Here is a 26,407-nt window from a genome sequence, read left to right on the forward strand (position 1 = left end):
GAGGCTGAGATGTGAGGGCTGCAGTTTGAAGCCAGCCTGGCTGCAAAAGCTCACGTGACTCATCTCTAATGAACCACCAAAAATGGTAAAGTGCTAGTGAGCAAAAAAAAAAAAGCTCAGAGACTGTGCCCAGGCCCTGAGTTCAAGCCCCAGGACTGGCACACACAACAAGCTTTGTTTTCACATTGGCATAACTGCGCTCCTCCATGGGGTGCAACACGCTGCTCTGATGTGTGCGTACATTCACGGGTGATGATGCGCACGCACACCACACATAATGATGAAACCCCGGTGCTTAGCGTGTCCGCCATCGTGCGTGGCTACCACTCTCTGTGGCCGCAGTTCCTCATGTCACGTTTTCTATTTCGCAGTTGCTACAAGGGGAGGATTCTGAACGGCCATGAGCCTTTTCAGGCTCCTCTGGAGTGTGAGAAGCACAGGCCTCCCATTGAGGCCCTTTTGTGCTCACCTGTGCCCCCCCTCTTGGGGATCCTGTCTTCCTCCCTTACTGGCCTCAGTTTCCTTACTCTACACTGACAGGCGGACGCCCAGCAGGGCCCCCGAGTCTGGACCCTGCTTGGGAGGTCTCGAGGCTCCCTGGCTCCAGGACGAGGAAGGGCTGGGTGGAGGGAGGCCAGCCCGGCCCCACCCCATCAATCACGGGCCAGGAAGCGCAGGCCCGCGTCCCTCCTCCACGTATAGCCGCATTAGCTGCTTCACTGGTGCTCCACAAGCGGGCTTTGTGCCCCAGGCTCGGGGAGGAGGGTGGGCGGCCACCGAAGGCCACCTCGGGCCAGCCCACACTCGGGGTCTCCAGCTCCAGTCTCCTCACACAGGGGCCTCAAACAGCTTTTGAGGGTTTTCTTCTTTTTTCAAGGTGGGGGGGGGACATTTGGCTGTGAGTTTGCCGGCACACAAAAGGTCCTCCAAAGGGAGGCAGAAGTCCATTACCGGGCCGGCCAGGCGCGGCCCCAGGGGAAGCTGGGCCGCGGCCAGGGGGCGGTAAGACAGCGTCCCGGGGGACCCCAGGGGGCCTCTGCGAGGGGAGTGGGGCCTCTGCCCGGGACATCGCTTGGCAGGGAAGGAAGGTCAGCAGGGGCTTCCAGCAGCGAAGGACCCAGCTGTGGAGGGGGGGGTCCCAGAGGAGTAGGCGTCCGTCACGGCTGCCTTCCTGGCGTGCATGGGCAGAGGAGGCTCAGGTGAGCTGTGCCCACCGCAGATGGCCCAGGAGCAGCTGAGGGACGGGCGGAGCCGAGCACAGTGGCTGAGGGGTGTCTGGCAGGCACCTGCTCAGTGCCCACGGTACATCGTCCGGGGCTCAGAGCCGTGGAGAGGCCATGGGTGCTGGTGGGCTGAGAAATGGGGTGAACTGGTGGGCAGATGTGCAGGAAGCAAAGGACCATGATGATGGGGGGGAGGGTTGTCCTGAGATGGGGGACACAGGCAGGGAGGGTGCCCAGGAGCCACGGCAGGGAGCCACGGCAGGGCTCTCCTCATGCATGCATGCATGCATGCATTCATTCTCTCCACAGCCATAGAACTCATTCATTCATTCTCTCTCTGTCCACATCCTGCACAGCTCAATTGTCCATCCAGACCCCTCCCTCCCGGCCTGCCCATCCATCCCTGTGCAGTCATCGGTGGTGAAGCAGGTGGCCCCGGTGTGGGGCAGCCTGGTGGCCTGGCAGGCTCTCCATAAGGCTTGCTGGTCCCCCATGCGGCCGGCCCAGCCCCAGAGAGACAGCCTTCACAGCCACACCGCAGAGGTCTTTTCTCTGCTACCGCAAAAGCTTCTGTAATAAACGCTCCATTACATGCATTTAAAGATAATGAAGTGAGGGGCTGGGAAGGTGGCTCAGTGGTAGAGCACTTGCTTTGCATGCATGAGGCCCTGGGTTCGATTCCTCAGCACCACATAAGCAAAAAGAAAAAAGACGGAAGTGGTGCTGTGGCTCAAGTGGTAGAGCGCTAGCCTTGAGCTGAAGAGCTGAGGGACAGCGCCCAGGCCCAGAGTTCAGGCCCCACAACCAGACCCCCCCCCAAAAAAAGATAATGAAGTATATATAACTTCACTGCCAGAAACGCAAAGGCAGCTGGGGGAAGTGGCAGCATCTCCAGACACCTCTTGGGGGTCACAGACTTGTGGAGAGTTTAGGGGAGTGGGAAAGGCTGCTGGGCATGGCGCATAGCTGTGCTAGCAGAACAGCACAAAGATCTCCAGGGAGCCCCTAAGGAGAGCGGGAAGATTCTCTGCCCCCCAAAAGCACAAGCAGACATCTTGCTGCAGCACGTGTGAAGCCCCTTCACTGGTCTACAGAGGCTGAGCTGGGGAAGGCGCTGGGGCTAGATAGTTGGCTTGGCGAACACGCTCTTGGGAAGCGCACGAGAGTCTGGAGTGAAATCACCACTCATCTGACCTGGACCTTGTGAACCTCCACGTCCTGATCTGAAAGTAGGCAGGCCTGGGAGTTTGTCCCCAACTTCTAGCGCGGCCTCTCGGCTCTCACCGATGGGACAGACGGCTGCCATGCAGTGTGGGGGTACCGGCTACGTGCACCCAAGGGTCCACAAGCGTTAGCTCTGTTACTTGGGCACGCAGTGGTGAGACTAGACTAGCTTAGCAGTAGGGAAGCCTCCACAGAGGCCCAGAGGGCGACACTGGGCTCACCCAACTGGGGTGCCAGAAAGGCACCTGCCTTGGGGTGAACCAGAACAAAGAAGAGTCAACAAAGAAGAGAAGGAAGGAAGCAAACAAGCAAGGAAGCAAGCAAGCAAGCAAGCAAGCAAGCAAACAAGGGAGGGAGGGAGGGAGGGAGGGAGGGAGGGAGGGAGGATCTCAGACAGGAAATCTGTCCCTGAGGTTGTTTTATGGGGTCAGCTTCCCTTTATGTCTAAAAGTTTCTTTTTCAAAGCTTGCTTTCAGTCCTCTACGGACTCTCCTTCCTTCCTTCCTTCCTTCCTTCCTTCCTTCCTTCCTTCCTTCCTTCCTTCCTTCCTTCCTTCCCTCCTTCCCTCCTTCCCTCGTTCCCTCCTGCCTGCCTGCCCTCCCCAGCATAGAATGGCGTCTGCCCCTGGAGCGCGCAGGCAGCTGCGGTGCGCGTGCAGGGCCCTGCCAGCAGGGGGAGGAGGTGGCTGCAGGCTGCTGCCCGGGCAGCCAAGCGGGAGGGAAGGTCCCGGCAGGAACCAAGCCGTGGGTGCAGAGGTGGGGGAAAGCTAATGGTTGGGAAAGCGAGAGCAGGCTGGCAGGGACGACTCAGAGTCTGAAAGCAGAGTTGCCACGGCCAAAGCCCTGCTGCGGCCTCCTGGCAGCGCAGCCCCGCAGCCCCGCAGCCCCGCAGCCCCGCAGCCCCAGGCAGGGAGGAGGAACACACTGGCAGGACAAGTCACCTGTACCACCTGTCACTTGGCCATCTTGGGCATGTCTCGAGCTAAACTGTAAGGTAGAGTCAGGGGTGCAGGGTCCGCCTGAAGGTCCCCAGAGGGCACAGAGGGGGTGGAAGCTGGCTGACCGTGTCTGCACACCAGCTCTGCCCCTTAGGGCTGAATCTCTGGGGTGAGTCACCAAGCCTCAGCACCCAGGGCTCGCCAGCTGCTGCGGTCCACTCCTCCTCATTGGCCAAGGGATCTTCTGATCGCTTTTCTCCCATGAAAACTTTCTTTGCAAATGTCGGGGCACAGAGACAAGAGCTGTTCCCTGCCCCGCCCCCTGCCCCCCAGCAACTTCCAAACTTCGTATACAATCTGAGGAGGAGCAGGAAGGGCTGGGGTGGGGAGAGCCGTAGGGAGCTGCCCCCTTCCACACTACCAGGGCAAGGCTGGGAATAAACTCGGCCCCCACCAACCCCAGCACAGCCTCTGCCTTCTCCCCTCTGGTCTGACCTGGACCATTCCAACGGTTTCCCAAGGAAGTGCACACAGCCAGGCAGTACCATGGGCCAGCCCGAGTTGGGAGACGGCTGGCAGCTTCTTCCCCAGCTCTGAACCCGCCCACCTCCATCCCCCAGTCCATAGTCCCGCAACCCTCCCTCCCTCTCCCCACAGCTAGAATGTCCAGTGCAGCCCAGAGCGCAGCGATATCGGCTCGAAGCCAACCCCCCCGCCCCGTGTGGCTCTTGTTTGCACCTTGCTCTCAACCATCTTCTCATAGTCATCTGCTCCTCGTAGACGAGGCCTGGCATTTCAAGTCCTCGTGGATCTCACCCCAACCCCATTTTCATGTGCCTTACACCGCAGGTACAACTCAAATGCTACCTCCTCTTGTCCTATTGACTTCACGTACTCCTTGGCTTTGTTACCAAAGGCACTGCTTTCTATTCAGATTTCATTACAAGTCTCTCTCTGCAAATACCAGGGGTACCATCAGAGTTATCTCAGTATTTCCAACATCTGGTGCGTATCAGGTGCTTAGTAAAACCTGATTGGGAAGTTAGCTAAAAATGACAGGATAAGCCAGGAGCTGGTGGCTCACGCCTGTCATCCTAGCTACTTACGAGGCTGAGATCTGAGGATCATAGTTCAAAGGAAGCCTAAGCACCAGAAAACCAGGAGTAGTGCTGTGGCTCCAAGTGGTAGCGTGCTAGCCTTGAGCAAAAAAGCTCAGGGACAGTACTCAGGCCGTGAGTTCCAGCCCCATGATTGACCAAAAAAAAAAGAAAAAGAAAATCTAACTTGCATGCACATAGGAAAGGATGTGTTTGAGAGTGTTGATCTGGGGATTTGTTTGAGCCACAAGTGGTATGACTAATATTTTGGAACCCCAGGATTCCAGAAGAAGACAGACCTGTCACAAGGAGAAAATTCAATATCCCCAACAAACAAGCCGGGTCAGAAGAAAAGCCAATTTGCGCTTTCCCTGGTCTTCAGAGCAATTCCGTTCCTATGAATCTGCAATCCTGGGAGAGACCCACTGTGGAAGCAGTGGTTACAAACTCATTTATTCAAATGGTTTTAAAATGGGATTTTAAATATTCAGAAGGAGGAAGAAAAAAAATACCAAATCTTAGGCCTGCAGGAGGAGCGCTTGCTAATGGAGTTTTAACAAGGGATTCATTTGGCATTTAATGTGGTGAATAACACCACAGTGAGCCTGAACTTTAAAAGGGGTAAAAAGGGTCACTCTCCTAATACAAAGGAAAAATGCCATGAAAAACTAATGGGAGGAAATTAGGTTATAATTCCAAGTTTTAGAATTTTTCTTGGAGAATGGCATACAATAATTCAGCTTACCTTTAAGCGCGCGCGCGCGCACACACACACACACACACACACACACACACACACACACACACACACACACACACACACACACACACACACACACACACACACACACACACACACACAGAGGCAATTTTCCTGTCTCAGACTCCTGAGGTTCTGGGATCGCAGGCATATACTACTACACTCAGCTCAGGTTGTTATACTTCAATGGGGAAGAAATGAAGAAAGAAAGGTTGCTAGCATGGGACGTTCTCAAGTTGAAGTTGGCTGAAGTGGGGAGTTACCTCTGAAAGCTACAGGCTTTCAAAATGGCCAGTTTAGAGTCCCCAGACCGGCAAGCTATTGAGCTAGGGCTCCAGGAAATCCAGAAAGTGCTGTCTTTTTCTAACCCTACCCCATCAGAATTTGCCACACCAGAAGCCACTTGAAGCCGGTATTGGTGGCTCACACCTGTAATCCCAGCTTCTCAGGAGGCTGGGATCTGAGGAGTGGAGTTTGAAGCCAGCCTGGGCAGGAAAGTCCATGAGATTCTCGTTTCCAATTAAGCACCAAAAAGCTGGAAGTGGCTGAAGTGGTAAAGCATCAACTTTGATAGAAAAAAAATAAAAAACCCGCTAAGGGACAATGCTCAGACTCTGAGTTCAAGTCCCAGCATTGAGCTTCACAAAAACAGAAGCTGCATATTGGATTCGTAATTTTCCTTGCTTTATTCTGAATCTGGCAGCAAGAGATTCTAGAGTGGACGAAGGATAATTGTCTTTCCTTTGATTAGGAGTCAGACTTTCCTTAAAAGAACATCATAGACATGTGTTAGTATCGACATAGCTATGAACACGGAGTCTGTTGCCCCCATTCTGCCCGTATTGTTGCTGACCCTACTGGGCCAGTCCATAACTGAAGGCCGTGCTTTAAAAAGAAGAAAACCGGGACATCATCAAGCTAAGTGAAACAAGCCAAACGCGAAAAGGTAAATACTGCAGATGTGTGGGGTGTGGGTCTGAGAACAAAGGGAGCTGTTGATCAGCGAACACAGAGTTTCAGGTAGAAAGGAAAGAAAGGCTCAAATCCTGTTGCATAGCAGTGATAATAATAAATATGTATTTCAAAAGAACTAAGTATGTCTCAGGCCGCATCCCACACAATGACAGGAAAATGAAGTGATGGGTATGTTTATTAGCTTGCTTAATAATTCCACATTGTGTACTTATCACATCTTCACCCATCAGTGCATACAGCTACGCCTTGTCAATGAAAGGCAATGTTAACTTTAAAAAACACCAACCAATTCCTCATGTCTCATCCAGGAAATAGAGAGGAAACATTTTGTTTTCTTTTATTGTGAGACCAACACCACCTGATCCTAAAACACAACAAGGATTTCACAATCCATGAGCGAGCGCCATCGGCATTGCTTGTGACAATGATGCCAACATCCCCAGCAGATCTTTGGCAGACCAACAAGCTCTCCTGCCTGCCCTAACCCTCTGGTCCTGGATACCATGGTGTGTGTGTGGGGGGGGGGGACTCAACAACTGTGAGATCACTCAATGCTGAAATAAACAATTCAACAGAATAACAGAAAAAATCATATCTTAACTATATTTAGGGGGGAAAAAAGCCTTTGATAAAACCCATACCCAGTCATGACTCTAAAAGTGTCCTGGCATTAGGACTGGAAGGGGCGTGCTTCCTACGCAGACAACTGAGGACATACAGAGCACCACCATGGGTAGTGGTCAAATTCTATACTCTGTGCCCCGGATTTGGGGCAAAGGCAAAGGTAATTACAACCTGGCTTCCAGTCAGAGGAACAAGGCACACAATTAGAATAAAGAAATAAAAGTCAAAGTCACTAGATACACACACACACACACACACACACACACACACACACACACACACACACACACACACACACACAGCAGAAAACAAAAGGGCATTCACTTGTTTTGCCTGCGGTCAAAGAAGAAACCACAAAGAAGATGGCAGCTCATTTGGGCTGGGTGAGAATTAATACAATAGAATAAAACGTATCAATTTTCTGGGCAATGGCTAAGCTGGTGACTTAAAAACGTACTAAAAAAGTGGATATTCGAAAGGTAATTTCTATGAGGAGACTTAACTTCAGAACCTAGAATACAAAACAGGAAGTTCAATCTAAAATAAATAGGAAACCAACAAAAAAAAAAAGAAGAAAAATCACAAGCCAGTTCTTTACAGATGGCCACTAATACTAATTGACGAGGTTTGCTTTGTTCTCAGCACTCCATATTGCCCCCATGACCACCCTCCCTGGGGGGGGGGGTCCCTTCTGGCTCTCAGGAAAATTCCACCTGCCTTATCTGAAAGTGTGGGACTGCCTGTCGGTGGAGTCAGGTGGACTCAGGATACCACACCATAAAACCCCGAACAGGACTGTCTGCCCCATAAATTCCCAACAGGACAGCTCAGAAATAAATTCCAACAGGAGAGGACAAAGAAATTCCACAGAAGAGTCTCACCCTAGAATGTATACAAACCTACCCGCCCCCTCCGTTTCTCCCACCCTGCTAGATGTTTCATGGAGTCCCTCTGCACCCATGAGCAAGCCTGTTCTGCTCTGCTGGGGTCTCTGCCTTCTTTCTCTCCTTCCATCCTCTCGATCCTCCCTGACACTCAGGATGCAGTTTCCTAATATTAATAAGCCTCAAGCCACACCTGTCAGGAAAATACCAAGAGAGCAGATATAATACCAGTACAGAGCGGAGGCACAGAATGTCTCAAGACAAATCAACAAGACAACAAACACCTACCGTCACTCAACAGCGAAGCAAACTATACAGTCTTAGCAACTCACAACCACAACAATTGTAAGATCGTAACCATGTGACTTTTGTTTCAGGAATGCAAGGTTGTTTTAACCCTTGGAAAACTCGCTGTAGTTATAGATTCTATATTGAAAGCCTATGGCTGGCTCAACACAAAAAGAGAAAATGAGGGGCTGGAAATGTGGCTCAGTGGCAAGAGTGTTTGCCTTGCATGCATGAGGCCCTGGGTTTGATTCCTCAGCACCACATAAGCAGACAAAGCCGGAAGTGGTGCTATGGCTCAAGTGGTAGAGCGCTAGCCTTGAGCTGAAGAGCTGAGGGACAGCGCCCAGGCCCAGAGTTCAGGCCACACGATTGACAAGAAAAAAAAAGAGAGAGAAAAAAATGAAAGTGGTGCAGACTGGGTGGGATTCAACAGTCATGTATGATAGACACTGGAGACAAACCAAGAACAGGGAATGTGCTCAATTTAACACAAATGACCTAAGCACTAGAGCTACCATCATGCCCAATGAAAATTAGCAAAAGCCCCCTGTCTCCACCCGTATACCCCAAGGTCAGAAGACAGGCAGAATAACCTCTCACTGCTTGCATTCAACATTACATTACAGGCTGCGGCCAGTGCAATAAGACAAGAAAAAGAAAGAAGTGACCAGGCACCACTGATTTGTGTCCATAATCCTAACTACTCAGGAGGCTGAGATCTAAAGATGATGGTTCAAAGCTAGCCAGGACAGACAAATCCACGAAGACTCTTATCATCTCCAATTAATGGGCAACTCTTAGAACTGGAGGGGTGTCTCAGATGGTAGAGCACCAGCCCTGAGCAGAAAGGTGAGGTGAAGCCCTGAATTTAAGTCTCAGCACTGGCACAGAAATAAAAACAATGTTAAGCTATTGCTTTGCCACAGTGAATGAAGTCTGGACATAGTGGGAAAGGGTCTTTGGTTGGGGCAGTGGAGGGGAAGGGGGGTGTCAGGAGATCCTTCACCTCGGGTCCTGGGTGGCCCAGGCGTGAAGTTAGTGAAGCTTGCATGTGTCTCTGGGTTCCGTACAGCGGCAGCTGGTGAGGAAAAGCCATCTTAGAAAAATGAAGGCCATCAGAAGATGGCTGGCAGAGTTTCTCAAGTTGGCTTTGATATAAAATTTGAGGTCAGGGTGCGGATGGGAGCTCTGATCCCCACTCTTGCTTGGACCTCACCAGGTCTCTGGTGACTCAGTGTGGCCTTCCTTGCTGCCCGGTCCAGCACCAGCCCTCACCATGGTGGCTCAGACACCCTGGATGGCAGCTGGCACTGAGGTTAGGGAGGTGCCACGTGTCCAAGTTCACCGGCTCATAGTTCCCTGCTGCCACCTGGAGCTAGAATCCATGTCTCCTGACCTTCCTGCTGTTTTTGTTTCTAGAAACTCTTTCTGGCTCTTTTGCCCAGTGGGATACTGCAGATTTCTCATCAGTCATTGGTTGACTGACGTTCACCATTCAAGGGGTGGTGTAAGGTGGCGGTGGTGGTGGCGGCGGTGGTGGTAGCAGCAGCAGGAGCCATGGGGATCTTGTTAGAACCAAAGCTCTATCCGAGGCCCAGATTCTGCCAAGGTGGTTCTAATGCACGGAAATTCCAGAAACCCAGACAAAAAATATTGTGACTGTTTGTTCCTCCAAAACCCTGATTTGGGTCACTGCTCTGCCTTAGGCTCTTCTTGTACATGCAAACGATGCAGAATTGAATAACACGTCGCTGCTTCTGCCATGAACAAGGTTCCTTTCTGCTGGGTGCTGCTGACTCATATCTGCTATCCCAAGCTTCTTGGAGGCCGACACCAGAAGGATCACCGTCTGAGGCCAGCTTAGGCAAAAAAGAAAAAAGCGTTTTGAGATTCCTTTTGGATCAATAGCTGGGCTGTGGGGGGTATGAATCTGTTATCCCAAGCACAGGAGGACTGCAGTCCAGGCTGGCTGTGGCAGAAAATCCATGAGACTTCATCTTGAGGGACGAAGCTGGCCTTGGTGGTGCATGCTGATCATCCTAACTATGATGGAAGTGGAAACTAGGTGGATCGTGGTCCAGATGTATGCCCAAGCAGGAAGCAAAAGCCTACTTAAAAAAAAAAATAGCCAGTACAAAAAAAAAAAAGTCTGTGGCTTAGTAATAGAAATCCTTATGTTGAAAACCCAGTACTAAAAAAGTACAAAAGAACCAAAACAAAGACACGTCTCAGAGGACGCGGAAGGGGGGCTGTCTTTTCAAGGTCCTGGTTTGACTTCCTTTGGCTGTGGCCCACAAGCAGGTTTGCTGGGTCACATGGAACGTGAGTATTGTTTTCTGTGTTTAACTCTCCATTCTCCTTTCTCCACATCCGTGACACATATTTATCTTATTATTTCAGACAAAGCTCCCTGAGTAGCTCAGGCTGGTCTTGAACTCATGATTCTCCTGCTTCAACACCCTGTGGGCTGGGATTTATAGGTGGGAAGTACCATCCCAGGCAATACTTACCTTTTGTTTATTGGCAGCAGGGATCTTGACTGGTGTGGACTGCTGTCTCACTGTGGTTCTGATTTGCATTTCCTTAATGAGTAGTGGGGTGAGTGCCTTTGCTCACATACCGTTTGGCCATCTCCATGTCTTTCCAGAAATGTCTGTTCTGTTCTTTTGCTCACATTTAAATTGGGGTTTTATTGTTTGTTTGGGGGGAGGGGTTGGGGTTGGTTTGTCGCGGTTTACTGTGTGTGTTGAACAAGCCCTTTTATTAGATGCCTGGATCACAAGGGCTTTCTCCGTCCTCCATGGGTGTTTTCATCTACCCTACAGTCCTGAGCATTTGACTTGTTTTAGTTTGGGCTATGAGGAGCAGTGTTGCAATGATCATTGTGTCTACATATGTGGGCGAAGACACACTGCTGCTGGGTGTAGGTCCCAGGGAGGAAGCTGGTCCAGGAAGAGGTAGATGCCCAGATGAACAGGCCTGAAGAAGAGTTTTCACCAGCGGTTCCTCCACCAGCCCCACCATCATGATGCACGCAATCCATCTGCTGGCTCTGCATTCCTGCCAACGCTTGGAATCGTCTGCCGTTTCCATTTAGCCATTCCTCCAGGTGTGTGGTAGTATTGCATTTGGTTTGTAACTTACCTTTCTGCCCATCTCTGCTGAGTAAAAAGGTTTAGTGCTTCCTACTGTCTGCTCACCACACAGCCAGCCTCTGCATAAGGGTCATTCAGGTCATTTGCACATTTTCCCACTGGGCTGGGAAATGGAATTCTCATTAGATCCTAGGCACAAGTTCCATCATGCGTGTGTGTGTTATCCAGCCCCTTCTCCCATGGGGAGGCTTTCTTTTTTCAACTTTTCAACTAATTTTAATAGCTCATTTTTCTTTTTCCCTCAAGACTTATGTTTTAGCTTCAGTTTAAGAAATGTTTGCATTCTCAAAAGTGTTTGTGTATGTCTGTCTACCTATCTATTTATCTATCCATCCTACCAGCTATATTGTATGGAGTTTTTGCATTTTAATCTCTAGCATCTGGAATTTTCTCTGATATGATCTATGGGACAGAATGGCAAGATCTATACATTTTTTCCTAGATGAATATCTAATTGATCTAGACATTTGGTGGGGGTAGGAATCACCCTTTCTTTGCTGAACTGTAGAAAATCCTGCTTGGCCACATATGTGTGTCATTTCTTCCCTCCTGTGCTGCTCCATGCTGGGCTCACTTGCCCATTTTTCTGCCCAAACCACACTGTTCTAACTACCATGACTTATTACCAAGTGCTGGCATCTGGCAAACTGAGTCCTCCAACTTCACCTTGCTCTCTAGGCTGCCTTGATGATCCTGAGTCTTTCACATTTCCATATGTTAAAAAAAATTCTCAGTTTTTCCAAGAAGAACCACCAGGGTGTTTGCCAAGGCTCACTGGATCCGAGGACCCCTGGGATTTTCACAGGGGTGAGCCCTGCCCCCCAGTCCCCTTGGGTCCAGATCCTTCTCCCAGTCAGATTCCTGAACTTTCAAACTGATGCTTTCAGTACTCTTACAAATACTATTTCTAAAATGTAAGCTTTCTCTTTCTTAATATGTAAAATATAGTTGAATACAATTGATTTTTACAGCTTTATTGAGGAACACTTAATGTAACTGAATTGCCTGAATGCAAAAACATTTTTCGCAAACTCTGTGCCTCCTTTCCAAACTGTCTTCCTCTCTTTCTCCTTTCCCTCCCTGTCTCCCTCTTTTTCTTTTCATTTTCTTCCTTCCTTTCACATGCCAGGACTGAGACTTGAACTCAGAGCTGACCATTTTCATCTGGCTTTCCTACTCAGGGCTGGTGTTCTACCACCTGAGTGGTAGAACCTCCAGTCTTATGGGTTTGTCTGTCCTGGCTGGCTTTGAACCAGGATCCTCAGATTGTGGAATGAGTCAGGGGTGCCTGCTGTGACCTTGCACCTGAGCAGAGTCACCAAGCTGTAGTCTTCACCATACTTGGGCTGGGGTGTTCAAAGGGGAATGACAGCGAGGTTGTAGTTCTCTCAGAAAGGGCCAAAGTAAAAAGACTAAGGCTTTCCAAGAGCCGCACAACAACTGAGGAGATAGATGGACTTTAAATATTTACTAAATTTACACAACAGGAAATGGACCTGGCCAACGTTCACAAAGAGAAATAGTAACACTTGATATGTGAAGTCTTTCCAGTTCCCCGCTAAGATCACTCAGACCTGTGTGGATACTCAAGCTCATCTGAATAAATGAGGGCACCACAGCTCAGAGAAAGACCGGGGGCGACCCATCAACCCGAGGCCCCCGAACCAGCCGGGGGCAGAGCAAAGCCTGGCCCCTCCCTGCACTGTGCTAGTCTCCAGACCTCACCCAGCCCCAGCCGACCCCACAGAGGCACAGCTAAAGAGGCTGAGCCTCTACAATGTGAAAAGCCATGTGTGCTGAGACTCCCACAGATGCCGGAGTGATGGGCAGAGACTGCGAGAGGAAACTGCAGGGTGTCTCTCAGGTTCACTGAGCTATTTGTAGCCGCTGGACACAAGGCCTCTCCATGCGAGGATGGCCCATACTGACCTTGCCCAACAGAAAATGAAATGCCAGTAGTTTACACTGATTTAGAAGGCAATCACGGGGATCCAGGAGGTTGGAGCGTGAAGCCATGGCCAGCCGATTGGTTTTCTGCAACAAGGTTTTCAGCAGGGGATGGGCGCTGCCAGCGCCCTCCTCATTCCCTTCTCACAGTAAAGCGGCAGCTGCCAGGTGCTGGCGGGTCAAGCCTGTAATCCTAGCAACGTAGGAAGCTGAGATCTGAGGATCGCCGAGACAAATCCGAGAGTCTGTTATCTCAACCCACCAGCTGATCTGCGGTTCACATGGAGAAGCACCAGCCTTGCGTGAAAAAGCCATGTAAGAGTGGCAGGCCCCGAGTTCAAGGCTCAGTACCAGCACAAAACCAAAAAACAGCACAGCAGCGAGTGTTCACAGAACACCCTTCATCCCAGAACCCACCCCTTGAGATCAGACCCATTCTTAATTGCCTATGCCCCATGAGGAGCGAGGCGCAAAGAAGAAAGCGATCAGAAGGACCAGGCCTGGGTGCACAGGCACCTGTTGTCAGGGGCACCGTGCAGGGCCTTCGCGATGAGCATAAGCCGGCAGCGTCCTTGCTGAAGTAAAGGCGAGAGCACCAGTATTTGAGCTGGATGGACAAAGGGCCAGTCTAATGGCCAGGTTACTGCGAGGTGGATGGGCAGTGTGGACAACCCCAGGCCAACCTGTACTACCAGGACAGAAGGGAGTTACCACAGGAGGGCCTGGCAGTCAGGAGGACCAGGAAGAAACACAGGAACCACAGTGTGGACGCCAGGGGACTTCAAGGCTGCTGGGGTGACACCAGAGTGCGTGCATGTGCAGAAGTCGGAGATGAGGACAGCTCCACTCACTCCCCCAGAAAGGAGGGAGGGGGGACACAGGAGGAGAAGGCGGGGAGGCCAGAGCAGGAGGCCCAGGGGGACAAGGAAGCCTGGGTCCTGTGGCCTCTGTGTCCTGCCTCCACCCCACTCTGGCTCCCTCCTTCCCTTCCCTCTGCCTCTCAGACCACCAGTCCTCTTCCCTGTAACTCACCAGGAGGAGAGCTTAGAAAGGCTTCCCAGCTCACAGGTTCCGGCCCATGACAAGCGGCCTCCTTGTCTTGGGCCTGGGCAGCACCACACACAAGGCAGCACTGCAGAGCTGGAAAGAGGCTGCTCACTTTAAGGGGACAGGAAGAGGAAAAGGAGGGGCTCAGCTCACTCAGCACCCCTCAAAGATGGAAGACCTTTCTCTTAAATGTTCCACCACCTCCCATAATGCCACGGGCTGGGCGCTTCACCGGGGAAGAGTTATCGCAAGCAGAGCACTCTGCCTTTTTATTTAGCCACGGTATGTGTGTGTGTGTTCACACGCGCGTGCACATGCACACGTGTGTGTGTTGTGTGTGTGTATGTGTGTGTAAGTCGGAGCCTTGTGCATGCCAGGCAATTGCTCACCCCTGACCTTCAACTCCAGCCCTCTACAAATATTGACTGAGCACCTACTATATACCTCGGGCATGGGCTGGGCTCTGTGGCTATTATGACAGGCCAGCGTGTGTCACCCTGACAGTCGAGGGGAACAGACAGATGCACAGGTGTGTGTGCACATACCGTGTGACATCGGTAATAACATTCACATGTGCGTACACACACACACACACACACACACACACACACACACACACACACACACACCAAGTGAGGAAACCACTCCTGAAATTACCTTTTGTGAACGAGGAAAATGAGCCGGGGATGGCTGAGGTGACGATGGGCCAGAGTCTCGGAGTCCTGGCGGAGTCCTGGTCCAGGTGTGGCAGGTGTGAGTCCAGGTGTGAGCCGAGCTGGGGGCAGGGAGGCGGGGCCGGCTGGCCTCACCCGGGCGCTTCTTGGAACGGGCCGGCTCGGGAGACCCACAGGTGCTTGTGGTGCTACAAGTAAGAGAAGCCCGGCCCGCCTCTCGGTAGATGGGAAACTGAGGCCCAAGCGCGCGCGGGAGTGTGTGTGGGGCGCCTAGGCCTGCCGGGCCGGCGCGCGGCGGGCGGGCCGGACGCCCCCCGCCCCTCGGGCCGGGCCGGGCCGGGCCGAGTCTGGACCGGGCCGTCCCCGCGCGCCGGGCCGCCGTCCCGGCCCCAGCTCCACCCCCTGCTCCCCCGCCCGCCCGCGCCGCCCGCGCTCCTGAAAAGCCTGCGGGCCGGGGCGGCGGCGCAGACCGGGCGGCGCACGCGGCAGGCAGCGGCCATGACTGCGGAGAAGGCGCTGGCCCCGGGCAAAGGGACGGCGGCCGAGGAGGCGCGGGGGTCCGAGGCGGCGGGCGGCGGGGGCGCGGGGCCCGCGCGCGAGAAGGCGGTGCACGAGCGCGGGCACTGGAACAACAAGGTGGAGTTCGTGCTCAGCGTGGCCGGGGAGATCATCGGGCTGGGCAACGTGTGGCGCTTCCCGTACCTGTGCTACAAGAACGGAGGAGGTGAGCCCGCCGCCGCCGCCGTCAGTCAGCCCGCCCGCCGGCCCGCCGCGGGGCGCCCGACCCGGGCCGCGGGGTGCGCGCGCACGGACCCGGCCGCGCCTGCGGGGCGGGGGGCGGGGGGCGGCCCGTGCGCACGCGCGCACGGCCGGCCGCGCACCTGAGCGAGCCACCTGCCCGGGCGCGCGGCACGCGGCGAGGCCCCGCGGGGCGCACGAGACCTTGACGCCCCGGGCGTGTGGCGGGGACGGCTGAGCCCTGCCGGTGGAGAGCGGCTCCGGAGCGCCGCGAGGGGACCCCTCCGCAGGCAGGTTCCCCCCTGGTCCGCAGACTAAGGCCCGGGGCGGGGGTGCGCGGAGAGGCCCCGTCCCCACCCCGCCGGCAGAAGTTTTGCAGGTCGCCCGCCTGCCCAGTCTGACATCTGTCCCCAGAGCCCGCGTGTGTGCGTGTGTGCGTGTGTGTGTGTGTGTGTGTGTGTGTGTGCGTGTGTAAATAGGGTCTGGGGGAGGAATTCTCACCACTAGGGTCACCCCATAATCGTCCCTGAGCTGCTCGGACTGGGGCCGGGGGGGAGCACGGGACGGGGACTCGTTTCGGGTCACCTCTTAGAGGCCGGATTGCCAGGGAGGCCGGTTGGAGTCCCGTCACCCCCCCCACCCCGTGCCCCCCCCACAGGTCCCGGTCAGCCAGCAGGGCCGTGGGAGGGGGCCCGGCGGGGCTCCATGGCGCCGTGTCTTCCGGTGGGAGGTGGCCGGGCAGCTGGCTGGCAGCACCGGCCTGGGGCTTGCTGTGCGCGCGGTGGGGGGGCGCGGGGGGCGCAATGAAGCGGCCGCTGGTTTGGCCAGGGGAGCACAGGGGACTGGAAATGTGCCCTGGGCCGGAGGCCGGCCTCTCGGGGAGACAGGGCCTTTATGAGCTTCCAGATGCTCTTGGAAACTTGTGAACACCCTACAGGGTCGTCCTGGGGTGGGGGTAGGGGTGTGGGGGGGTGTTTTAACATCTTTGTTTATCCAAGAAGTTGTTAGACCGAAGTCAAAAGCATTCCAAAGAAGCAGAAAGTAATTTGGGTTGGTTACAAATTCGGCCATAGATTGGGGTGTGTGTGGGGGGGAGGGTTGTAGTGTAAAGTTTAAAAGTGAGTCATTGTTGCACTCTGTCTCTGTCTCTCTGTCTCTCCCTCTCTTCTTTCTAGTTTGCCAAGTCTCCCTCAGCAAACACACAGCCTGATTTGGTTAGTTTAGGGATTCAAGGGCAGCCATGCCTGCCCCGGGCAGTCACATTAGAGTCTCCAGGGTTCATGGGTGCACTGCAGAGCCTCGCGGTCATCTGTTGCATTTAGATTCCACAAGCAGACACCTGCTTTCCCTTTCACCCCCTTTGCACCTTCTCATATGGTTTGGTGCTTTAGCCACTGTTGCCTTCACAGAACAGCGTGGCTCCCTGCATCCACCCCAACAAGAAAGAACTTTCCCCAGGTGAAATCTCACATCAGTCTGGATAAAACTAAGATTACCCTTTTGAAACCTCATCTGGAGGGCCTCTCCCCCCACTATCTCGATGGATCATCTTGGCACTACCAATTCTTGTAGGTAGAGGCTTCATTTAGCAAAAAGCCATCTCCGAAGCAGCCTTCATTTGTGCCATCAGCTGGAGGGAGGCAGTGTGCTCCCAGAAGTGGAGTTGTGACTCAAGTGGTAGAGCACCAGCCTTGAGCAGATAGCTAGAAGACAGGTCTTAGGTTTAAGCCCCAAGAAAGGCACAAAATAGAGAAAGAAAAAAGGGGGAAAAAAACCCCAAACCTCATTTACAGACGTTGAGGCTCAGAGATCTAAGGCCGACTTGGTTTTGGTCTTAGACAGGACAGAAAGGATGAGGGGTTGGGAGAAGTCCCCTTGGGGACAAGAGCTATGCTCCTGTTCACCTCGGCTATTTCATTTGATTTGTTTTGTAGAAGGCTCAGGTGGTGGGGATTTTGTTCCCAGTAGGAGCATTCAGACGGATGGATTCTTCTGCACACTTCTTACAGCTCAGCTCTGCATCTGGCCCTGTGTTTAAGCAGCACTCCATTGTCTAATTCCCTGAATGCTTTTCTTTAGGAAAAAGGTCTTTCTGCAGGTCACTCTCAAATAAGCAGAGGGGGCCCCTCTCACCTGGCCATGGCAGTGACTTTAAAATGGCAAGGAAGGGCAAGGAAGGGTATAGCGCTCAGCGCAGGCCTGGGGTGTACCTGTGCTAGAAGGCAGAATGCAACAAACAAAACCCATGTTTACATTATCATCTTACCTCCAGGTCATTCTGGGAGATGAACAGTTCCCAGCACTTAAGAAGGAAAGCCTCATTTACAAGCTGGATTCTGGTGGCTCACGCCTGTAATCCTAGCTACTCAGAAGGCTGAGATCTGAGGATCACAGTTTGAAGCCAGACCAAGTAGACAAATCCAAATGTAAGCTGCAGTTAACCAACAAAAAGCCAGAAATGGAGCCGTGTCTCAAGTGGTAGAGCTCCAGCCTCAGATAGCTACAGGACAGTGCCTAGATCCTGGGTTTAAGCCCCAGGAAAGGCACAAAATAGAAAAAGAAAAAAAAAGGGTGGGGTGGGAGAGGTTGAGGCTGAAGATCTGAAGCTGGCTTGCTTCAGGTGACAGATACCAAAGAACAGGACCTGTCTGACTCTCTCCTGGCTCAACTTGAACTCAAGCTCTGAGAACACATTTGGTCTTGCCTGACTTCCCTCACTGATCCTCGGGAGGTGGAGCATGCTGATCTCCTTCTTTCTGTCCTGGCAGGGGCCTTCCTGATTCCCTATGTGGTGTTTTTTATTTGCTGTGGAATTCCCGTGTTCTTCCTGGAAACGGCCCTGGGGCAGTTCACTAGCGAAGGTGGCATCACATGCTGGAGGAAGGTCTGCCCTTTATTTGAAGGTAAGCGTTGATTCACTGAGCAAATGACATCTGCACATTCTGCCGCAGAGAGGAGTAGTCCAGACTGTGTGGAAACATTCGGGACTCAGGCTCCCCTCCCTGTTGCGTTTTCAGGCATCGGCTATGCCACACAGGTGATCGAGGCCCACCTCAACGTATACTATATCATCATCCTGGCCTGGGCCATCTTCTACCTGAGCAAGTGCTTCACCACCGAGCTCCCCTGGGCCACCTGTGGGCACGAGTGGAACACAGGTATGGCTTCCAGGGAGTGTCTCTCTACTGGGTCTGCTGGGTGGCTTGGGGTTGGGGTGCAGCCTTGGCTTCTGGGCTCTTGTCCTGAGTCCAGTTTCCTAAGAGTGGCCCCCGGAAGCTGAGCAGTCACTTCTGTACCTGGGCTGGGCATATTCTGTGAATTCTAGCTGAAGCTGGGCACTGCCCAGAGACCAAGATCCAGGGAGAGCAATGCTGCCCGTCTGCTGTTTATGGAAAGACGAGGTGAGCCCTGGGGTATGATTAGGATGTGAGGAAGTGAAGAAGGCTGATATGCAGGGCATCATGGTTCCAATTCCAGCCCTGCCTCTCCAAACCCCACTTTTCCTCTGCGAAATGGAAGGCTTAAACTAGTCAGAGGTGAACTAATGAATTGAAGGCTTGTATTTGGTTGCCAGATACATTTAGCAGTCAGAAGACTTCAAGTGAAAAACCCAGATCTGTAGCTTCTCCTTAAACATTGAAGAGATCTGACAGCATCCCGCTTGGCAGTATTGCCTGTGGCTGAGCAGCAGCTGTTGCCTGGGTGACACATCTGTCCCCAAGTTGCCACTGTCCCATCCAACCAGACATTTACATTCAGTGCCTCCCTCCACAAATGGAATCATTTTGTGTTTTTTTAAAAATTTGATATATTTTTGCTTTTCAGTTGGTCATCCCATTGGGATTGAGCTTTTTAATCCGAGAAAGGTGAACATCTGACCAGCCTATTTTTGAGATGGCTGTGCTTATAGCAGACATTACTAATGGATTGTACTATTCCCTGGGGGCAGTTAGCCTCATATAGCAGACATTACTAATGGATTGTAGTATTCCTTGGGGCAGTTAACCTCTTATAGCAGATATTCCTGATGGATTGTAGAATTCCTTGGAGCAGTTAACCTCTTCTCTATCCATATTATGGACCTGTGGCTAGATAGTGTCTGGGGTGGTTGGTCACCCTGAGGGTTGAGATACAGTGAGACTGGGTACAGCACTGGCTATCAGAAGGAGAAGCAACAGACTTAGAACTAGAATGGCTCCAGGCTAGCTTCTAGCCCTGCTTACCTTCGCCCTGCTCTACCACTAGTCACATGTTATATGATCTGGTTCTCTCTTTTAAGGTTCCTGCTTGTTAGCTTTCATTTGGCAAGGGACCTCATAGAGATATTTATCAAACTAAAATTTAGAGTTCCATTTGTGTGTGTGTATGTATGTGTTTGTGTGTGTGTATGTATGTGTTTGTGTGTGTGTTTGTGGTGTGTGTGTGTGTTTGTGGTGTGTGTGTGTGAGTGTGTGTGTGTGTTGACCATGCTTTAGAAATGTGTACATGTTCTGGGCCTTTGGTATGCCACCATCTAACAGAATGGTTAGGAGATTCTGCTTCGTGTGTGTTTATAATTTCAGATGGGTTCATGACAGATAGAATGGCAGGGCCCAATGGAGAGAGCAGAGAGATTTAAGTCTTTAATGGTGCCTATGAGTAGCTGAGGGTGTGGCTTAGTGGTAGAGTGCCTGCCTAGTATGCACAAGACCTGGGCTCAATCTCCAGCGTTGGAAACAAAAAGGGAAAGAAATGGTGTGTCAGTACCAAGTGTAGTCCAGTTGAGAACGTCACTAGCCACAGGGATGAGGGTCGTGAAGTGAGGCCAGCAGAGATGTGGTGGAGTCGAGTCTCGAAATGCACAGGAAGCACTAGCCAGCCAGCTGTGCTCCGCAGACCCGCTGCGCCCCTGCAAGGCCCGAGGTGCCTGTGAGGAAAGCCATGTCATGTCCCTACCCAGCCACGGGAGGCAAGCCTGTGGCAGTCCTCTCATTTAGTTGGTGTTTCACTTGTCAGGTTAATTTTGCTTTTCGAGCTGTGGGGCTGCTCTAGTCACGAAGGCTGTGTGGCTACTGTTCATTTGTGAACGATTCAGTGTCACTGTAATAAAGATAACTGGTCAGCTGTGGATGTCTGAGAAATTGTTTTACCAGAAGCAGAGAACTTGAGGAATACTTACAGTTTCAAGTTATTAGATGCCACCTAAGATGAGCTCTTTCAGGGGTGCTCAGTCAGCCTTGGGGAGCGGAGGGGACGTGGACAGCGGGATTGCTGAGGTGGCTCTTGCCCTCTGAGGCCATTAGGTGGAGTCGAGGCTTTGTGCATATGGAGGAAGGAAGTGGCTGTCCCTCCTGTCCCTCCCTCCCTCCCCCCTGCCGGCTGCAGGGCTGGGGGTGTGGGTGAGTGAGTTGGGCAGAGGCCCTGCCTCTGGGCCCTCTGCAGGACCTTTCCCTCGGTGGCTGCCAGGAACAGCGCTGATCACAGCTAAGAAAATGGAGCTCAGCTCTGCTGTTAGCTGCTGCCTTTAGGGAAAGGGTGTGGACGGGCTCCCCTGGCTATTTCTGACCCTTGGAGTAAATTCTCTTTAGAATTGAGGGAGTTGGAGAAGGTGACTCGTTGAAGGGCCTTTGGATTCTAACTTGCTGGGATTCAGAGGCGGGAAATCCAGAGGCTCCCTGGAGGAGGCAGGCTTATGGTTTTGGACAGATGAACATTAAGATGCTTTTACTGGAGCTCGACTTGTGACTGGGCTTCTGAGAGGAGGCGCCAGCCACCTGACACCCAGCTCCTGTGAGGGAACAAGGAGGAGCCAGAGGATTCCCTGGTGCACTGGGCCTGCGCCATCCCCCATCATGCTGGCCCTTCCTATGTGGGGTCTCAAGCATGTCACTTCCCCTGTGGGCCACATTTGGCCGGTGCTGGGCAGAGCAAGCCTCGCTCTGGGGCCGGTTCAGGGGTGTCCAGGCCTGCACAGACCCCCTTGTTCCCCCACTAACCCCATTAGAGAGGCTAATGGCCTTGTGCCTTTGTTTTCTTCTCCCTGCAGAAAACTGTGTGGAGTTTCAGAAGCTGAATGCGAGCAACTTCAGCCAGGTGGCCCTGCAGAATGCCACCTCCCCGGTCATGGAGTTCTGGGAGTAAGTGGAGGAGCCCTGCCCCAGGGTCAACCCCTGTCCCTGGACCGAGCCCTGCCCTTCCTCCAAGCACCCCCCCCCCATGGCTTCCTGCTGCCTGCAGGCCTTCGTTCGTTTGTCTGCTCTGGAAAGCAAGTGTGGGATCCTCTGGCAGTCCCCAGAGGAAACACTTTCTGGTTGTTTGAAAACGCATTGGCCTGCCTCATTGGTTGCTTATTATGGCAGGAAGTGCTTGGTAAAAGGCGAGACAGGTTAAAAATTCATTTGGAATAAAAGGGAAGGTATAGTGTGCATGCACTAAGCGAAGTTGCTACTATATTTAGCCTGGAAAGCAGAAGCCCCTGGAGGGGATGAATTCGCTTGCTCTCGGTGGCTGTGGCGGCATGTGGAGGCAGGAGGTAGTTGTTTCTGGGTGCAGGCAGGGAGGCGAAGCCAGTCCCACTGCACGGTTGGCAGAAGGCTGTGAGTCCCTGTACCGCGTAGGGTTTGTGTGGGTCAGACCTCTGGTCATCGTCAGATGTCCAGCTGAATCCCTGAAAAGTAGAAACAGCAATTGGGGGGGGGCTTTTCCCCAGAAATGGGCATCATTTTATCAGAGTTCTGAAGGATCTCGAGCCTGACAGAGCCGCTGTGTACAGTTGCTGCATAACCAGGGAGTGTCATCGTCATCGAGTGCCTCAGGAGCCCTGGAATCATACAGAACACAGCGCACATGACATCGGGGGCGGCCCTGACTCTGGAATTTCAGTCACTGTCAGACAGCCCCTTGCCGGGAGTAGCAGGGAGGCAGTCTCTTACCCACAGTCTGGAAAGTCCTGGCTCCATGGAAGAAGCAGATGGGTAATAAATTATAATGCCTTTGGGGCAGGCAGTGTTTTAATGGGAGATTTTTATGCTTTTCCTCCCCAGAAGTGGTACTGAGTTTAGATCTACCTTTCCTATGTCTGTCTTCATGTGTCTCTGCTTATATATTCACTCTAGACAGATCAGAAGTCTTCCTTCTCTATTTTTCAATCTTCTCCCAATTGTATCCATTACTTCTAATTTTTAACAGCTTTGTTTCTTTGTTCCATATTGGTTCCACCCAATCATATCCACAGCCAGGAGTCTACCTTGCAGGGAGATGTCAACATTGATACATGTAGCTTTGGTTCTTTCATTTTCCCGCCTCCTGCCTCCTACTATGGCTTCGCTCCTTTGTATCCCTGTTCTCTTGAAAGAGAACACATTGTACCTCTTTTCCTGTGTTAGACTGTTGCTGTTTCTGATTACACTCCATAAGTGCATGCCTCATCCACACTTTTTTTTTTGGTGGGTTGTGGGGCCTGAACTGTGGGCCTGGGCGCTGTCTCTCAGCTCTTCAGCTCAAGGCGAGCGCTCTACCACTTGAGCCACAGCGCCACTTCCAGCTTTTTCTGTTTATGGGCTTCATGCATGCCAGGCAAGCACTCTGCCACTGAGCCACCTTCCCAGCTCCCATTCACACTTTCTTAAGCCTAGGGAAGTTTTCTAGGCTGTGCTCCTATCTTTATGCTTTTTTGTTGTAACAAAGCACCTGAGCCTGGGTAACTTACAAAGAACAAAGGTTTATTTCCTGTTGCTCTACAGGTAGATGCATTGCAGATGGAGGCCCACCTTGGGTGAGGGTCTGCAGCTTCGGCATTCTATGCTGGAGGGCAAGGGGCAAGAGCACACCAAACCCAGCCTGCTGCTGGGGGCAGATCCTCCTGTGGCTCCCACGGAGGCAACATTGATCCGTTCATGGGAGCAGAGCACCCAGACACCCAGACTTCATCCTTCCCGTCAGACATGGGGCTTGAACTTTGGGCTTGGGTGTTGTCCCTCAGCTCTTCAGCTCAAGGTGAGAGCTCTACCACTTGAGCCACAGCACCACTTCCAGTTTTCTGGTGGTTTATTGGAGATAAGAGTCTCATAGGCTTTCCTGCCTGGGCTGGCTTTGAACTGCGATCCTCAGATCTCAGCCTCCTGAGTAGCTAAGATTACAGGTATGAGCTACCAGCACCTGGCTTCATCTCTTTTTATTGTGCTGCGTCTCATTATGCTATTTTCATATACCCAAGTATAAATACATCATCTACTTACGTAATACAAACACACCCCCTTTTGCACACATGTCATCTCACTCGTTTTCAAGTCTAGATCCTACATATAAGTGACAATAAGAGATATTTGTCTTTCCAAGCTTGGCTCCTCTCCCCTCCCCCCTGCCCCCGCCACAATGTGATGATCTCCAGTCCCCTCCATCTTCCTGCAAACAACGTAATTCGATTTTTTTAAAAGATCTGACTAATAACTTTATTGTACAGATGTTGTACATGTATACCTTTTCTTTAATCCTTAGTTGTTGGTTCCATATCTTGGCAACTGCAGGTATCTTCTTCTATGTTGATTTTTCATACGAGAGAGATTGTAGGAAAGATCTAGAAATAATCCTTCTCCTAGATGTCCTGAGAAGGACAAGGCAGAATCACAGGGTAGCTCCACTGTGAGTTTCCCCATGAGCCTCCATCTCCCGACTTCCATAGCAGTCCAGTAGCTCACATTTCCCCCGGCTGTGGCTCCTTCCCCACATTCTCACCAGCCTTTGTTATTGTTTGTTTACTTGGTGGCTGCCATTCTGAGGTTGACCTCTTAGAGTTGTTTTTATTTGCATTTTCTTTGTGATGACCACTGTTCTACTTTTCTTTATGCATCATTTGTATTTCTCTCGAGAACAGTATCATTTGCCTGGTATTGATTTGTTCTTTTAATATATATATTTTTTAAACCTATAGCTTCTGGGGAGTTCATCCTTGGCATGATGAATGGCTTGCAAATATTTTCTTCCATTTTGTAGGTTTCCTTTGGTGTGTAGAGCTTTTGATTTGATGCAATCCCGTTTGTCCATTTTACCCTTATATTCTGGAGCAGTCGGTCTTAGGCTTTCCTGTGCCTGCATCTCCAGGTGTTTCCTGTAGTCATTTCAAATCTAGATCTTTAATCCATTTTAAATGGATCTGTTTAAATTTTGTACAGAGTGAGAGACAGGGCTCTCACCTAAATCTACAACCAGCTTTCCAAATACCATTTGTTAAAGAGGTTGTCTTTTCTCCAACATATGTCTTCAGCTCACTTGTCAAATATCAGATGATTGTAGCCTTTCAGGTTGATTTCTGGATCTTTGATGCTGTCCCCCTGGTCTGTTTCTATGGTTTGTGCTGGTACCATACTATTTTCATTACTCTGGCTCTGTGGAATAATTTGAAGTCAGGTATTGTGATAACCTCAATGTTGATCTTTTTCCTCCATGGAAATTTTGAGGTTGAGTTTCCTATTATTATGAAGAATGTCCTTGGGGTTTTAGTGGGGATTGCATGGAATCTGTAGATTGATTTCATTAGCATAATGGTTTTCACCACAATTTCACCTGGCTGTTGAGAATGGGATTAATTTCCTGATTTCCTTCTCTGCCTGTAGTTATGGGCATGTAGAAAAGCAGCTGATGTTTTCTGAGGCAGGAGTGTATTAGTGGAGTCTTTAGAGTCCTTGAAGATCACATCCTTTGCCAAGCTCAGGAGGCTTGCACCTATAATCCTAGCTGTTCAGGAGGCTGAGATCTGAAGATTGGAATTCAAAGCTAGCCTGGTCAGGAAAGTCTGTAAGACTCTTAATCTCCAATTAGCTACTGGAAAAGCAGAAGTAGAGCTGTGGCTCAAGTGTAGAGCATTAACCTTGAGCAGATAAAGCTCAAGGACAGAACCCAGGTCCTGACTTTGAGCCTCAGCACAAACACATAAACAGCAAAAGATCATATCTGCTGAAATAATTTGACCTTTTTGTTTACCATTTGCATCCCTTTTATTTCTTTCTCTGACTTTACTGCTCTGATAACATCACTTCTTAGAGGTTCCACCTTTCACTGCCATTGCATTGAGAACTCTGGTTTCCAGCCATGAAATGCAGGGGATACACCCAAAGCACAGCATAGCCAGCCCTGGAGCTGCTAGGGTGTAGGGTAGGTACATGTGGTCAGTTTTATCAGAGTGTAACGCGCATGCTCTAATTCTCACTCTAAGGGTGAGAATTTCAGCTACATTGCTTTCTGTGCAGCACCTGGGTGGGTCCATTCTGCCGTGCAGTGGTGGGAAGTGTGATTTCAGCATTTTAAACCTGCCCTTTGCTACTTTTGTGTGAGTTTGGACCCCTGCCCCGTTGGGCCACTATTTAGCATCTGCTTCTGTGATTTCACACTTGTGTCTGTCCTTTCCCATGTGGATCATTTGTCTTTTCTGGTATGAAGGAATTCTTGACACATTCTTAGTACTACCAGCCTGTGAATATCTTTTCCCAGCATAAGGCTTTTCTTTCTCATTTGCTTGTATGCACAGAATTTTCCATTTTACTGAAATAGGATTTTCTAGTCTCTTCTTTTTGGTGTGCACAGTTGGCATCTTAAGATGTGTTTTCCTGTCCTGAAGTTGTCAAAAATTTCCTGTGCTTTCTTTGGAGAGTTTTAAAGTGGTTTTTTTTTTCCTATATTGAATCTAATTTGGCATTTTGCTTTCTATATGATGTGAGGTTATATGAGATTAATTTTTATATAAACAACCAATTTCCCCAGTTTATGACTTTTTGTTCTTTCTCCACTAAAAAGCATAAGTCAGTCTGGGGTTCTCTCTTCTGTTTCCTTGTTGTCTCTCTCTCTCTCTCTCTCTCTCTCT

General features: G+C 51.3%; 1 protein-coding gene across 1 annotated transcript in view; it reads left to right on the forward strand.

Moving 5' to 3' along the window:
* Nucleotides 1–15,323: 15,323 nt before the first annotated feature.
* Nucleotides 15,324–26,407, forward strand: part of LOC138822703 (sodium- and chloride-dependent GABA transporter 3-like) — an 86,305-nt gene continuing 75,221 nt past the window's right edge. Inside the window, exons 1-4 of the mRNA XM_070015565.1 lie at nt 15,324–15,559; nt 18,342–18,476; nt 18,591–18,731; nt 21,599–21,689. Coding sequence (XP_069871666.1) covers nt 15,334–15,559; nt 18,342–18,476; nt 18,591–18,731; nt 21,599–21,689 — 593 coding nt within the window. The 5' untranslated portion in view covers nt 15,324–15,333. The remainder of the gene's footprint in view (nt 15,560–18,341; nt 18,477–18,590; nt 18,732–21,598; nt 21,690–26,407) is intronic.

Source organism: Dipodomys merriami, unplaced genomic scaffold (assembly GCF_024711535.1).
Source record: "Dipodomys merriami isolate MVZ:Mamm:240054 unplaced genomic scaffold, mDipMer1.0.p SCAF_114, whole genome shotgun sequence".
Taxonomy (NCBI): Eukaryota; Metazoa; Chordata; class Mammalia; order Rodentia; family Heteromyidae; genus Dipodomys; species Dipodomys merriami.